This window comes from Suncus etruscus, chromosome 16 (genome assembly GCF_024139225.1).
Source record: "Suncus etruscus isolate mSunEtr1 chromosome 16, mSunEtr1.pri.cur, whole genome shotgun sequence".
In the NCBI taxonomy this organism is placed as follows: Eukaryota; Metazoa; Chordata; class Mammalia; order Eulipotyphla; family Soricidae; genus Suncus; species Suncus etruscus.
In genome coordinates, this window is record NC_064863.1 from 5535612 (window position 1) to 5548304 (window position 12693).

The 12693-nt window shown below is 37.9% G+C and overlaps 1 protein-coding gene across 1 annotated transcript in view; it reads left to right on the forward strand.

Moving 5' to 3' along the window:
* Positions 1 to 12693, forward strand: part of RYR3 (ryanodine receptor 3) — a 473873-nt gene that overhangs the window by 300365 nt on the left and 160815 nt on the right. Inside the window, exon 44 of the mRNA XM_049790221.1 lies at positions 2231 to 2366. Coding sequence (XP_049646178.1) covers positions 2231 to 2366 — 136 coding nt within the window. The remainder of the gene's footprint in view (positions 1 to 2230; positions 2367 to 12693) is intronic.

Genomic DNA, 12693 nt, shown 5'->3' on the forward strand with positions numbered 1-12693 from the left:
TGAGTAAACTTGCATGGCTCTCAGAACCAGCTTTTTCAATGATGATCCATTCATAAAGAGTAAAGTAAATTGCAGGGAGATATGGTGATGTCCTTGGAGATCAGGCAGGTTGTAAGTAAGAGTCACAGAAGAACTAGGCTCCAGAGGCAGTGCTCTGGTATATTATAAAATTTCACTGTGAGGCTAAGAAGGGTGGACACCATTGAAGGGATTAAGAAGAACACAAAAATAACCTGTATTTTAGAAAATATGTATCATTTTGATCCATATCACTGACTGGAATAGAGATGAGAATAGTACCCCTTCCACACATGGAATCCTGGTAAGGCCACTCAATTCTTCATTGTATGAAAGCCATGACACAAAAACTATGGCTGTTCATGATCTCTGCTGCTAGTGGGTCAGACTTGAGCTAAACTCTATTTTTCTACATTTAAATCACAAGAACTTTCTCATTTTTAGTGGTGAGATGATAACCAGTGATTTATATTTAAAATTTTTAAGTAGCTATTGTTTCTCTTACTAGAAGATAATACCATTAGGTAGACTATCCAGTACATAAGTTATCTTTTGAAATGATGTTGGATGATCAGCTTCCCTTGAAAATACTAGATATGACATATGAAGCCAGGAGACAGGGAGAGAGAGAAATAAACTCAGAAAATCTGAAAAAGGACATGCTGAGGTTTGCCACCCTTGGCTCTGTACAGTGCCACAGAAATAATCCCGATCAGCATCAGGGAATGAACCCACTGAAAGGGAGGAAGGAAAGAGCAGTAAAAACAGGTGTGGCCTAAAAAACAAAAAAAAAAAAGAAAAAGAAAAAGAAAGAAAGAAAGAGCAGTAAATGCCACCATTACCTCTTCTAATGATCACAGCTTGAATTTAGTTCCTTAAAATTGAAGAGCTACCCAAAGATGTGGACTCATTTTTCAATTAAAAAATGCCTTGTGTATGTAACCTGGGAACTCTGCTTATTTCCTACAATTATTGATGTTTTCCCTGACATTTGAAAGACCGGATCTGCTTGAGATCCAAGAAGAATAATATCCTTACAGGCTCAAGAAGAAAATAATTCCTGATAGTTTCTTACTGAGATTCACTATTCTTGCAAAATATCTAAGAGTATTTGACATCAGCAAATCCCTGATGCATTTGACAAACATGTATTATGCATTTATGTGCCAGAGCCTACGGGTTACAAAATAGGGGAAAAGTGCTATTCCTGACTTAGAAGATTTTTCAACATAGTAAATTCTCTGCACTTACAAAATATCAAAAGCTAAATTAGAATCTCTACTACATTTCAAACAAGAAGCGATTTTCCAGACTTTTTGCCTGATACCTTTTTAAAAGTAGATAGATTGTATTCTGTAAGATGGTAGAACTAGTATCTTGTGTTATTGTCTGGTAACCAAAATCTAAGACGACATTCCCAGTCCTCAGTCTTAAAGGTATGTCTTCTTCACTAGTCATCCCAGCCATGACATATTGGTTTTTAACAAGAGACAACTCTTATTTTTAATTATAATTTTTATTGTGACCAATGTGAATTACAAGTCTTTTATTCTTAAGGTTATTCTTAGGTTATTCTTAAGGTACATAGTGATAGTGAATTAGGGCCATTCCTACCACCAGAGCTGTCCTCCCTCCACCCCTATTCCCAGCATGCATCCTATACCTCCCCCTTTGTCTCCTGGACTGCTAGTGTCATAGGTCCCCTTTGCATACAGCTTGTTGTAGAATGGGTATCTTGATTGGATATCTTGTAGATTGGGTATCAATAACAGACAACTGTTATTGATCAAGAACTTGAGTAGGAATCTCTAATGAGTCAATGGCTTTTTAGAGTCAACAATGATTGAATATTTGGGTCATCAAGTGCTGTAGCCCAGTGAGCAGTCTGTATCCACCCTTATTTTTTCCAGTTATTTAGACCTATTTTTAAGTGGCTGTTTCCACTTGGTCAAAACTGGGGAGATCAGAGAACTGAGAGCTGGTGATGTATTCCTACAGGACAGTAATCATCAGTCTCATGAATACCTCAGAAACAGAAATGAATTGGAGGTTATGGTTTTAAACCTACTAAATTATTTGCTTGGAAAATCTTGGGCTATTTTACTTCTAGAGACATGAGAGCCTTCACTTCTCAGAAAATGTGTAAGCTGTACAAGCAATCCAAATTTTTTTAAATGAACACTTTTGCAAGTAACTGTTTTCTTTTTGGCAGGTGGTAACCTACTTGGCAGGCTGTGGCTTGCAGAGCTGTCCCATGCTTCTGGCCAAAGGATACCCTGATGTTGGCTGGAACCCCATTGAAGGAGAGCGGTACCTATCCTTCCTGCGGTTTGCTGTCTTCGTGAATAGTGAGTCCCACATTTTCTATGCCTTTTAGGACTAGCATGTAGACTTGTGGGTGCATGCAAGGAAAGGATATCCTTTGCTTTACTTTCTGTATATAAATGATATATTCTAGAAGTAGGTGACAGCCCACACAGGTCCAGGTGAGAATCTCAGAGAGACTTAGGCTAGATAAGGATCAAGGGTAAAGTCCAAAGGAGAGAATTCAGAGTTCACTGGTTAGATCCAGTGAGAAACTTGTTGGATGCTCCTGAACATATTACCAGCCTCAGTTCAAAGAGGCTTATTTATTAATACTTTTGTCTTGCTTATCCATAAGAACAAATACAAATATGCTTGCATATCATTAGACTATAAGGTGGATGACTGGAAGACGTCTGAATAACTGTAAAAGATAACTAAGGCCCCAGATAAAAATTGTTATACTGAACCTAAATTCTAATCTTCTTAATACATCATTTTTCATTTGTAGAGGATTCCAAGATTACAAAACTTCTTTACTGGCACTAATCTAATTGAGTTGCATAGTATGAGAAATAGGATTGATTTATTATGAGATGAGGACCAGGAATACTGGTCCATGATAGGAAGCTTGCCACCAGAGTATGGGAGTGCAGTTCGGGCAGAGAAGAGACTACCATGTCAGTGACAGTTGGAAATGATCACTCTGAGATGAGAACTGGGTGCTGAAAGATGTAAAGTTATATGCATGGTACCCCTTCAGTAACAATATTGCAAATTACAATGTCTAAAAGAAAATAAAAGGAATAAATAGACCAAGAGAGATAGAGAGAAGAAAGATATCTACCCTAGAAGCAAGCAGAGGGAGAGCAGTGGGAGGCCAGGAAGGAAATTGGGAACAATAATGGTCAGAAATGTGCATTAATGAATGGATGGTGTTGGACATTGTATGACTGAAGCTCATCATGAACATCTTTGTAACTATATCACAGTGATTTAATTAAGCAATGTAAATAAAATATGTAAATAAGAAAATGTACCTTCAAGATATTACAAGACTAATTCACTTGTGTTTGTTTTATGGTTATGATCTTTTTGCTTCTCTCTGCTTAAAAATTCAAGGCTAACAATTTCAGCTAAGCTAGTTGACTAGTTTAAGAAGTCAGGTATTAAACAATAATGCCATTTAGTCTAAATTTTGATAATCTATCTCACAACATATTGACATGATGTGATCATTAAATTCATCTGTTTCCCTTCTTGCCTCCCTTCACCCCTACCCTAACTTATGTACTTAATATTTAAGTTATTTCTATTGTATAAACTCATTTTGACTGGGCCACAAAACTAAAGATGCCTCTCTATTGCTCCCTAGATTTCATCCAGCAGGAGTCTTTGTTGAGTTTCTTTTCTTTTAATTAATATTTTATACCTCCCACATGCTCTCCTTTCCCATTTCCTTCTCAGATAACCTTAGTTCTGTTATCAATGTCCACTAGTTTATCTTTTTTATTTTTTGCCTAGGTACTGAATTTATACCCTTATATTGCACAGACAAGTGAAACCATCCACTACTTGTCCTGGCTCCTTCTGACTTATTTTTATTTGCATTATTACCTCAAACTGCTTCTACTTTGTTATGAACATGAAAGTTGCATTTTTAGTAATGGAACAGTACTTTATTATAGAATGGTGCTATCTAGCAACAAGTATTTCTATGCTTTACTATTGTAAATAACAAAGCTGCAGTAAATGTTAGTCTGGTTATAACATTCTAGGTTAATGTTTTCATGTTCTTTGGAAAGACACAAAAATACAATCACTGAAGCATGGTATAATTGTATGATGGATCATACATACTACTGAATCATGGCTCTGTGCTCAGGAATCATCGCAGGGGACCATATGTAGTGCTGGGATAGAACCTGAGTTGGCTATATGTAAGGAAAATGCCTTAATGTTGTATTATCTCTCCAATCCTCTATTGACTCCATGTTTTAAATATATACATTTTGGGGACCACACGCAGAGGAACTCAAAAGCACCTAAAGGAACTGAAATCACTCCTGGTGACACTCAGTTTAGCCTGCCGGGCCTCATGGTACAATGTTTGAATATGACATTAATCTTATTGTTTAATATGAGATTACAGTATCCTAATTTCATTTTTACATATGGCTGTCCAGATTTTCCTCACCATTAATAAAATAGACTCTTTTCTTTACTGTCTAACTTTAGATCATTTACCATAAATTAGATATTGATAAATGTATGAGTTTATTTTGGAGCTTTAATTTCTATTCCATTGATCCACATGTCTGTTTTTATAATCGTATCATGCAGCATTAATTACTTTTGCTTTGTAATACAGTTTGAATTGGGTAATCCAGTGCCTTCATTTTTCTTTTGTGCTCTCAGCATTGTCATAGGTATTTGAAGTCCTATTGGGATTCCATATAAACCAGAATATTTCTTGCTCTTTTATAAATATTGAAATTGTCAGTCTGCATTAAACCCATATATTACTTTTGACAGATGAATATTAAAACTATACCAATTCTTCTCCTCTATATGTGTGGAAATTATTTTCATATCTGTCTTGTTCAGTCTTTTAACAATGGCATCATTTTTGTTGCACAGATCTCTTACCTTCTATTCTCTGTTCAGTTGTAAATGGAATTTTAAAAATTTATTCTCATTCATGATCTGCACATAGAAGTACAATAGATTGGACTGTAGAGATAGTACAGAAGGTAGGGCACTTGCTTTCCATGGGGCCATCCAGGCTCAAGACTCAGCACCCATATGGTAGCCCGATTCCCATATGCCAGGAATAATCATTGAACAGAGTCAGGAGTAAGCTCTGAGCATAGTAGAAGGAAGGACGGAAGGAAGGAAGGAAGGAAGGAAGGAAGGAAGGAAGGAAGGAAGGAAGGAAGGAAGGAAGGAAGGAAGGAAGGAAGGAAGGAAGGAAGGGAGGGAGGGAGGGAGGGAGGGAGGGAGGGAGGTAGGGAGGGAAGGAGGGAGGGAGGGAGGGAGGGAGGGAAAGGCGGGAGGGAGGGAGGGAAAGGCAGGAGGGAAAGGAGGGAGGGAGGGAGGGAAAGAACAAAGAGAAGAAATAATGGAAGGAAAGAAATTATTCTATGTTGATTTCATATGCAACTACGTTGCTGTATTCAGTGTTCATGATACTTTTTTAATGGAGTCGGGGTTTTATATTAATACATACACAAATATAATCATCTTCAAATAATGGTAGTTCCACTTTTTTTAATAAAATAATTTTTATTTTGACCAAAGTGGATTACAAATCTTTGACAGTAATATTTTAGGTACATAGTGACATGAGTTAGGGGCATTCCCACCACCAATGTTGTCCTCCCTCCACCCCTTTTCCCAGCATGCATCCCATATCCTCCTCTTTTGCCCCCGAACTGCAAGTGTAAGTGGTCCCCTCTGTGTCTAGCTTGCTGTAGATTGGGTATTGATTCTGTAGTCATTGGATTTGGTGTTGGTAGTTCCACTTTTTAATCGCCCATCTTCTGCTTTTCTCCATATATATAATTTTCTCCAGTCCCTTTTCTACTGTTCACCACCAATAATGCTAAACTCTATATCCTTCCTCAGAGGTCAGTATCAGAGTCCCTCCACTTCCTATCCAAATGATCACATGTCTACAATTAACACCAAATTCCGTCATAATAAAAAATGTTATAACGTGGACTTTGAGAATTTGTGTGAGTCACCAAATTATGCAAATAGACCATAACTATAGAGCACAAACCAGGTCAAGGCAGGACCAGTGAATTCATCTTGGCCACCTTCGCAGTCAGAATCAAGGACTTTATGGGTCATTGAGGGGGACTGTCTATGTGAGTTATGAATGTAAAGAAATCCACTGACTCTGCTCCTAAGTCAATTTCCCAGGTTCCAATATTTGCTTACCCTAATCAGGTATAAACAAACATCCTGAATTAAACCCTGGACCTAAATATTTGGTCTGCTTCATTGCTTTCAGGCTGTTTATGCCTTTTAAACATTCTCTTCTGTGTAGTTTGACAGTGCCACAAGCTCCAGTACTTTGTCCCATCAGTAGGAAGATACGTGCATTTCAATTTAATGCTTATTATGTCTCTGTAATACTAAGGACGCCATTGGTTTTCTAAAAGGATGTTAGCTTTTGCTTTCAAAGAATTTGCAGTCCAGAAGAGACATCAACATAGGTCATATAATAAGTAGAGTTAAACAGGGAAAGAGCACTAAAGACTTCATTGTGGGTGGAGCAAGGGGGAGTGAAGGGTTGGACACTCAGTTCTTTAGAAATTTTTAAATGCCACGTGGAGAAAGGCAAACTTTGAAAGGTCAGGTTTCCAGATGCAGAGATGCAGGAGAGGTAATTCAGTTGGGCAGCAAAATGAGCAGTGGCCTGAAGGCTAATGCAAACTGTACTCAGGAAATAAAATCACTTATCTGTCAGGAGGATTAATCATAGATGACAGTAGTAAAAATGAGGTTTTAAAGGTAGATAGGAAACTATAAGAAGGAGAACTGGAATTCCAAGCTAAACTTTAGTTTTGATTCAATGTGAAGAGAACTGAGAGATCTTTTTAACAGAAAAGAGACTGAAAGTGCCACATAGGATATCTGTGCCCAGGTGAGAATAACAAGTTTATTCATGATAACTGTGATGGTAGGAATGGAATAAAGGAGAAACCGCTAAAAGGAATTACAGGTACAGAATTTTTATTTTTTGTTTTTGTTTTTTGGGCCACCCCTGGTGGTTACTCCTGGCTCTGTGCTCAGAAATCACTCCTGACTTGGGGGATCATATGGAATGCCGGGGATCGAACCTGCGTCCATCCTGGGTCAGCCATTTGCAAGGCAAATGCCCTACTGCTGTGCTACCACTCCAGCCTCAGAATTTTTATTTTTAATTAATTTTTTTTACTTTTTATTTTTAATTTTTGTTTGTTTGGGGCTTTGTGCTCAGGAATCACTCTGAGAAGATCTTGAGGAATCTTTCACTGTGCCAGGCCAGCTGCATGTAAACAGTACCTTACCTGCTATATTTTCTCTCCAGCCCCCAGAGGCAGGATTTTTAGGAGGAAGTGGTGTTGATGGGTGATGGCATTGGCCTGCATATGTTAAAAGAAACCCACTACATGGAAGTTAATATATCAGGCTGAGGAAGAGAAAAAATAAGGATATCAGAAAAAGACATAGATTGAAATTAAAAAAAAAAAAGTGAATGAGCTCTCCATAAACATTTTTGAAAAGCCCCTGCACGCTTGTGTTCATTGTAGCACTATTCATAATACGCAACATCTGGAAACGACACAACTGGCCCAAAATAGGTAAATGGATAAAGAAATTGTATTATGGGCCCGGAGAGATAGCACAGCAGCGTTTGCCTTGCAAGCAGCCGATCCAGGACCAAAGGTGGTTGGTTCGAATCCCAGTGTCCCATATGGTCTCCCGTGCCTGCCAGGAGCTATTTCTGAGCAGACAGCCAGGAGTAACCCCTGAGCACCGCTGGGTGTGACCCAAAAACCAAAAAAAAACAAAAAACAAAAACAAAAAAAAGAAATTGTATTATATATGCACAAGAAAATACATTCAATGGTATTGTTGTATAAATTATTATAAGAAATAATAAAATCGGGGCCAGACCAATAGCACAGCGGTAGGGCATTTTTGCCTTGCATATAGCCAACCCCTGACAGACCCAGTTAGATTTCCAGCATCCCATATGGTCCCCCGAGCCTGCCAGGAGCAATTTCTAAGTGCAGAACCAGGAGACACCCCTGAGCACTTCCAGGTGTGACTCAAAAACAAACAAAAAGAGAAATAGTTAAATCATGCAATTTTCTGCTACATGAATGTAACTGGAGATTAACATACTGGGTGAAGTCAGTCCAAAGGAAACAGACAGGTACAGAATGATCTCTCTCATATGTAGGACATAAAGAAACATAGGGTGGAAGCAACAGATTACCAAATATAACCAAACTAAAAATTTCTCTACAGAATTAAGATTGCCTGTGGAGAGAAGTGGGCACTTAGTGGTAGGTGTAGTATTGGGAGAATGCAGACATGAAACTATCATTCACAGCATTGTAAATCATAACATCTCAATAAAAATGGTACTAGCAGTGGTGATGAGAGTAGTGGAAAGTAGAAAAATGTTAGAATCATATTGAACACCTAAAGGAATTTAAAAAATACTTCAATTGAGTAGAAATAAAAAATGATCAGACTTAAACACCAAACCCACAGTCAATGACAACAGACTCATTACCCAATCTACAGTAAGCTATACAAAGAGGGATCAGTTATACTAGCAGTGTGGGGGGACAAAGTAGGGGAATATGGGATGCATGCTGGGAACAGGAGGGAGGACAACACTGGTGGTGGGAATGCCACTGATTCAATATCACTATGTACCTTAAATATTACTGTCAGAAATTCATGATTTACTTTGGTAACAATGAAAATTATTTTTTAAAAAGTATCTATACACAATGGAATACTACATGGTAGTCAGAAATAATACAGTCACAGACTTTGCAGCAATGTGGATGGACCTAGAACATATTATGTTCAACGAAAGATAAAGAAATGATAGCACTATTTTGAAGTACCTAGAATATACACCAGATATACAACCAATACCCCACGATTAAATAACAGGGTGTAACAGGATAGAAACCTCAAACACCGTAATAATCACCATATACTAGGGAGTAAAGCCCAAAAACAAAGGGAAGAGAAACAACACAAAGCCCGACTACACATTATATCATAAAGAAACCAGCAACAGCAGAAACAGCAGCATAGAGAAAACAGGGGTTCCTGGAGACAAAGGGTGAACATACTATGGTGGTACCTCAATGCTCAGTCACATGAGGCACCATACTCAGCTTGAATAATGAAAATTGCTGGATAAAGCTCTTTAATGTACCCTTTATCTCTAGATTATGCCTTCTTTTAGGACTTGAAGCACATGACCAGCCAGATCACCGAAGTAACAACCATGACCTACAGATTTTTCCTACAGGGATCGAACACGTTCAAGCAAACTAACAGGCCCTTGCTCTTGCACCCTCTGTTTTCATTACTTCGTATTTTTGTTGTTGTTGTTGTTGTTTGATTGTTGGTTTGTTTTGTTTTGTTCTTCCTTCTCTCACTTCTTGTCTCCCTCTTCTTCCACCTTCTCCTCACTATCATCAATTCAATCTCTGTCAAATGAAAACCCAACGGTTACCTCCTCTATAGGAAAGGAAAGCTGACTTATAGGGTGCTATGGACAATACTGCAAAGGGTAAACACCTATATAGATATACCTTACTAACACAGTGGTCAGTACTTGAGACACGTACCCGAGACACGAAACCTATACATATCCAAAAGTTGATCTTTTATTTTTCTTTCCTTACAAGTACTATACTTACCTGTCGTTCTGCTCTCCCACTAAACTACATCCAAAACCCCAATCTCAAAGTCTTATTTAAGCTTCTGCTTAAGAGGTCATTTAAAATGGATAGTACCAAGATCAAACAGTTGTAGACGAATGGCTAAAGAAACTGTGGTACATATACACAATGGAATATTATGCAGCTGTCAGGAGAGATGAAGTCATGAAATTTTCCTATACATGGATGTACACGGAATCTATTATGCTGAGTGAAATAAGTCAGAGAGAGAGAGAAAAACGCAGAATGGTCTCACTCATCTATGGGTTTTAAGAAAAATGAAAGACATTCTTGCAATAATAATTTTCAGACACAAAAGAGAAAAGAGCTGGAAGTTCCAGCTCACCTCAGGAAGCTCACCACAAATAGTGATGAGTTTAGTTAGAGAAATAACTACATTTTTAACTGTCCTAATATTGAGAATGTATGAGGGAAATGCAGAGCCTGTTTAGAGTACAGGCAGGGGTCGGGTGGGGAGGAGGGAAACTTGGGACATTGGTGATGGGAATGTTGCACTGGTGATGGGGGGTGTCCTTTACATGAGTGAAACCCAAACACAATCATGTATGTAATCAAGGTGTTTAAATTAAAAAAAAAAACAGTTGTACGAACATTGAGTAAAAAAAAAAAACCAAATGATCAGTCTTAAACACCAAATCCAAAGCCAACGACAACAGAATGATACCCATTCTGTAACAAACTAGATACAGAGAGAACCACTTATATTAGCAGTCTGGGGGGCAAAGGAAGGGGTATAGGATGAATGCTAGGAACAACACTGGTGGTGGGAATGACCTGAGTTTAATGTAGCTATGTACCTAAAATATTACTGTGAAAAATGTGTAATCCACTTTGGTCACAATAAAAATTATTTAAAGAAAAAAGTCTTCTCTGAACACTTTATGGCCTCTGCAAGCAATGAAAGCTAACAGGGTTTTGGGTGATCATGGTAAATCATAGGGAGGTGGCCATTCAATGAGGGCAGTGGTGATGAAGGTAGATTATTGTGAACTATACATAGCGATACAGTGACAGTGGTAACCAGTAATGACAGTGATGCTGACATGTAATATTCAACTGGCATCACGTGGTATCATATCATTTAGAGTTGATTGAGGAAAGCTGTAGATAGTGGTGGGAGTTGTACAGTAACAGGCTATGCATAATATAATGGATGATATAATGCAATATAATGGATGATCATATGTGATGGTGATTTAATGAAGCATCATGATTGTCTTATAGATAGCTAAAAAGTAAGTTGTCTTGTGGTTCATTGTAATGAGGGGCTGCTTATTTGGTTGTGCTGACATTTACTATAGGCTTTTACATGTTTTAACATCCTTAAACATCTATTCAATGTCATAGGAATAGTCATCTTCTTAATTTTATAGATAAAAGCTCTGGTGTTTAGAGGTATTAAATGCCTTGCCCAGAATTCTATAACTAGTAAAAATAAAATTAAAATGTACAGCTCAGATTTGAACCAGACCAAGTCTAAGACAAACCATTATCTCTAATAGTCAAGAAGAAACAGTATTTTCCTTTGATGCCAAAATTTGTAGCATTATTTAATTACTGTTTGATGCTAATGTTTAAAAAAAACTTTGAAACATTAGATAAAAACTCTGGCTTATGAAAAGAATAGAACTGAAAATCTCCCACATTATTGTAATAGTATAGCCTAATGTTTGTATTAAATCTTCTTAAACAAGATTTGTCTTTAAAAGCACTCCTTAAACCCTATAATTTTCTTTATTTTTATGAGCTTGCTGGGAAGCCTTGGGTGGTGTTTAACTCTAGGAATAATGAAGCTGAGATTGTTCTATTTACCAAGCAGTTACTAACTCTATAACCAGCCTAGACACAGATGTGTCTGCTAAATTTCTACTTAATGTAGATTACGGGGAGGGAAAAATATTTCTTATCAATGCCCAAGAAGAGAAAAGTTATTCCATTCTTCTTTTGAGTCCTTGGAAAATTTCACTATCATAGTATAGACTTAGTTATGAGTAACACAATTATAACCATAATTTGTGCATCTACCATATTGCCATGAGACAATTATATAAGCTTCTGTGAGAGGAAATATGCTGTAGAACTTTCAGCCCTAAGGTCACAAGTCAGAGCAGAAAATATCAAATCTAAGTAAACAGACACAACATGGAATGATTACTCAAAATTCAGCCTCACATCTGCATGGTGACTTTGGAGTGCCAAAATTTTCAGAGCTTATTAGAACCTTGTAGAGTGAATCTAGTGATGCCTGAGAAAGAAAGCAAGTGTTGAATAGAAATGCACATAGCAAATAGTGTGAAGAGCAGACCAATGAAAAATGGGTCCTTGTTCTGGGAGACATGAACTTTTAGCATACGTAAATATTAGTTTATTTTAGAGTGGGGTCCAGATAGTACAAAGGGACAGAAAGTTCATGGTTTGCTTGAGGCCCCAGGTATCCCTGATACTGCATAGTCTCCCAAGCACCACTAGGTGTGGCTCTGGTGACCCCCATCACCACTGAACTAGGTTGAGCTCAGAACCTCTGGACTACACTGCTAGCCAAGAATATCCAAGAGTATCCCCTGAGCCCATGCATAGCTGAGGACCTCAATAACAACCATTTTAATAATAATATTTTAGGATCAAGAGGACAAAAAGCATCTCAACTTTAAAGGACATGATAGTTATAGATATCTGAATCAGCTGGATAATTTCTGTTCATGTATCCATACTGGAAAATATGAAACAACCAGAAACGTGAAGAATTGAATGGGGCCGGAGCAGTGGCGGTATGCCTTGCACACGCTAGCCTAGGATGAACTGCAGTTCGATCCCCTGGTGTGTCCCATATGGTCCCCCAAGCCAGGAATGATTTCTGAGTACATAGCTGGGAGTAACC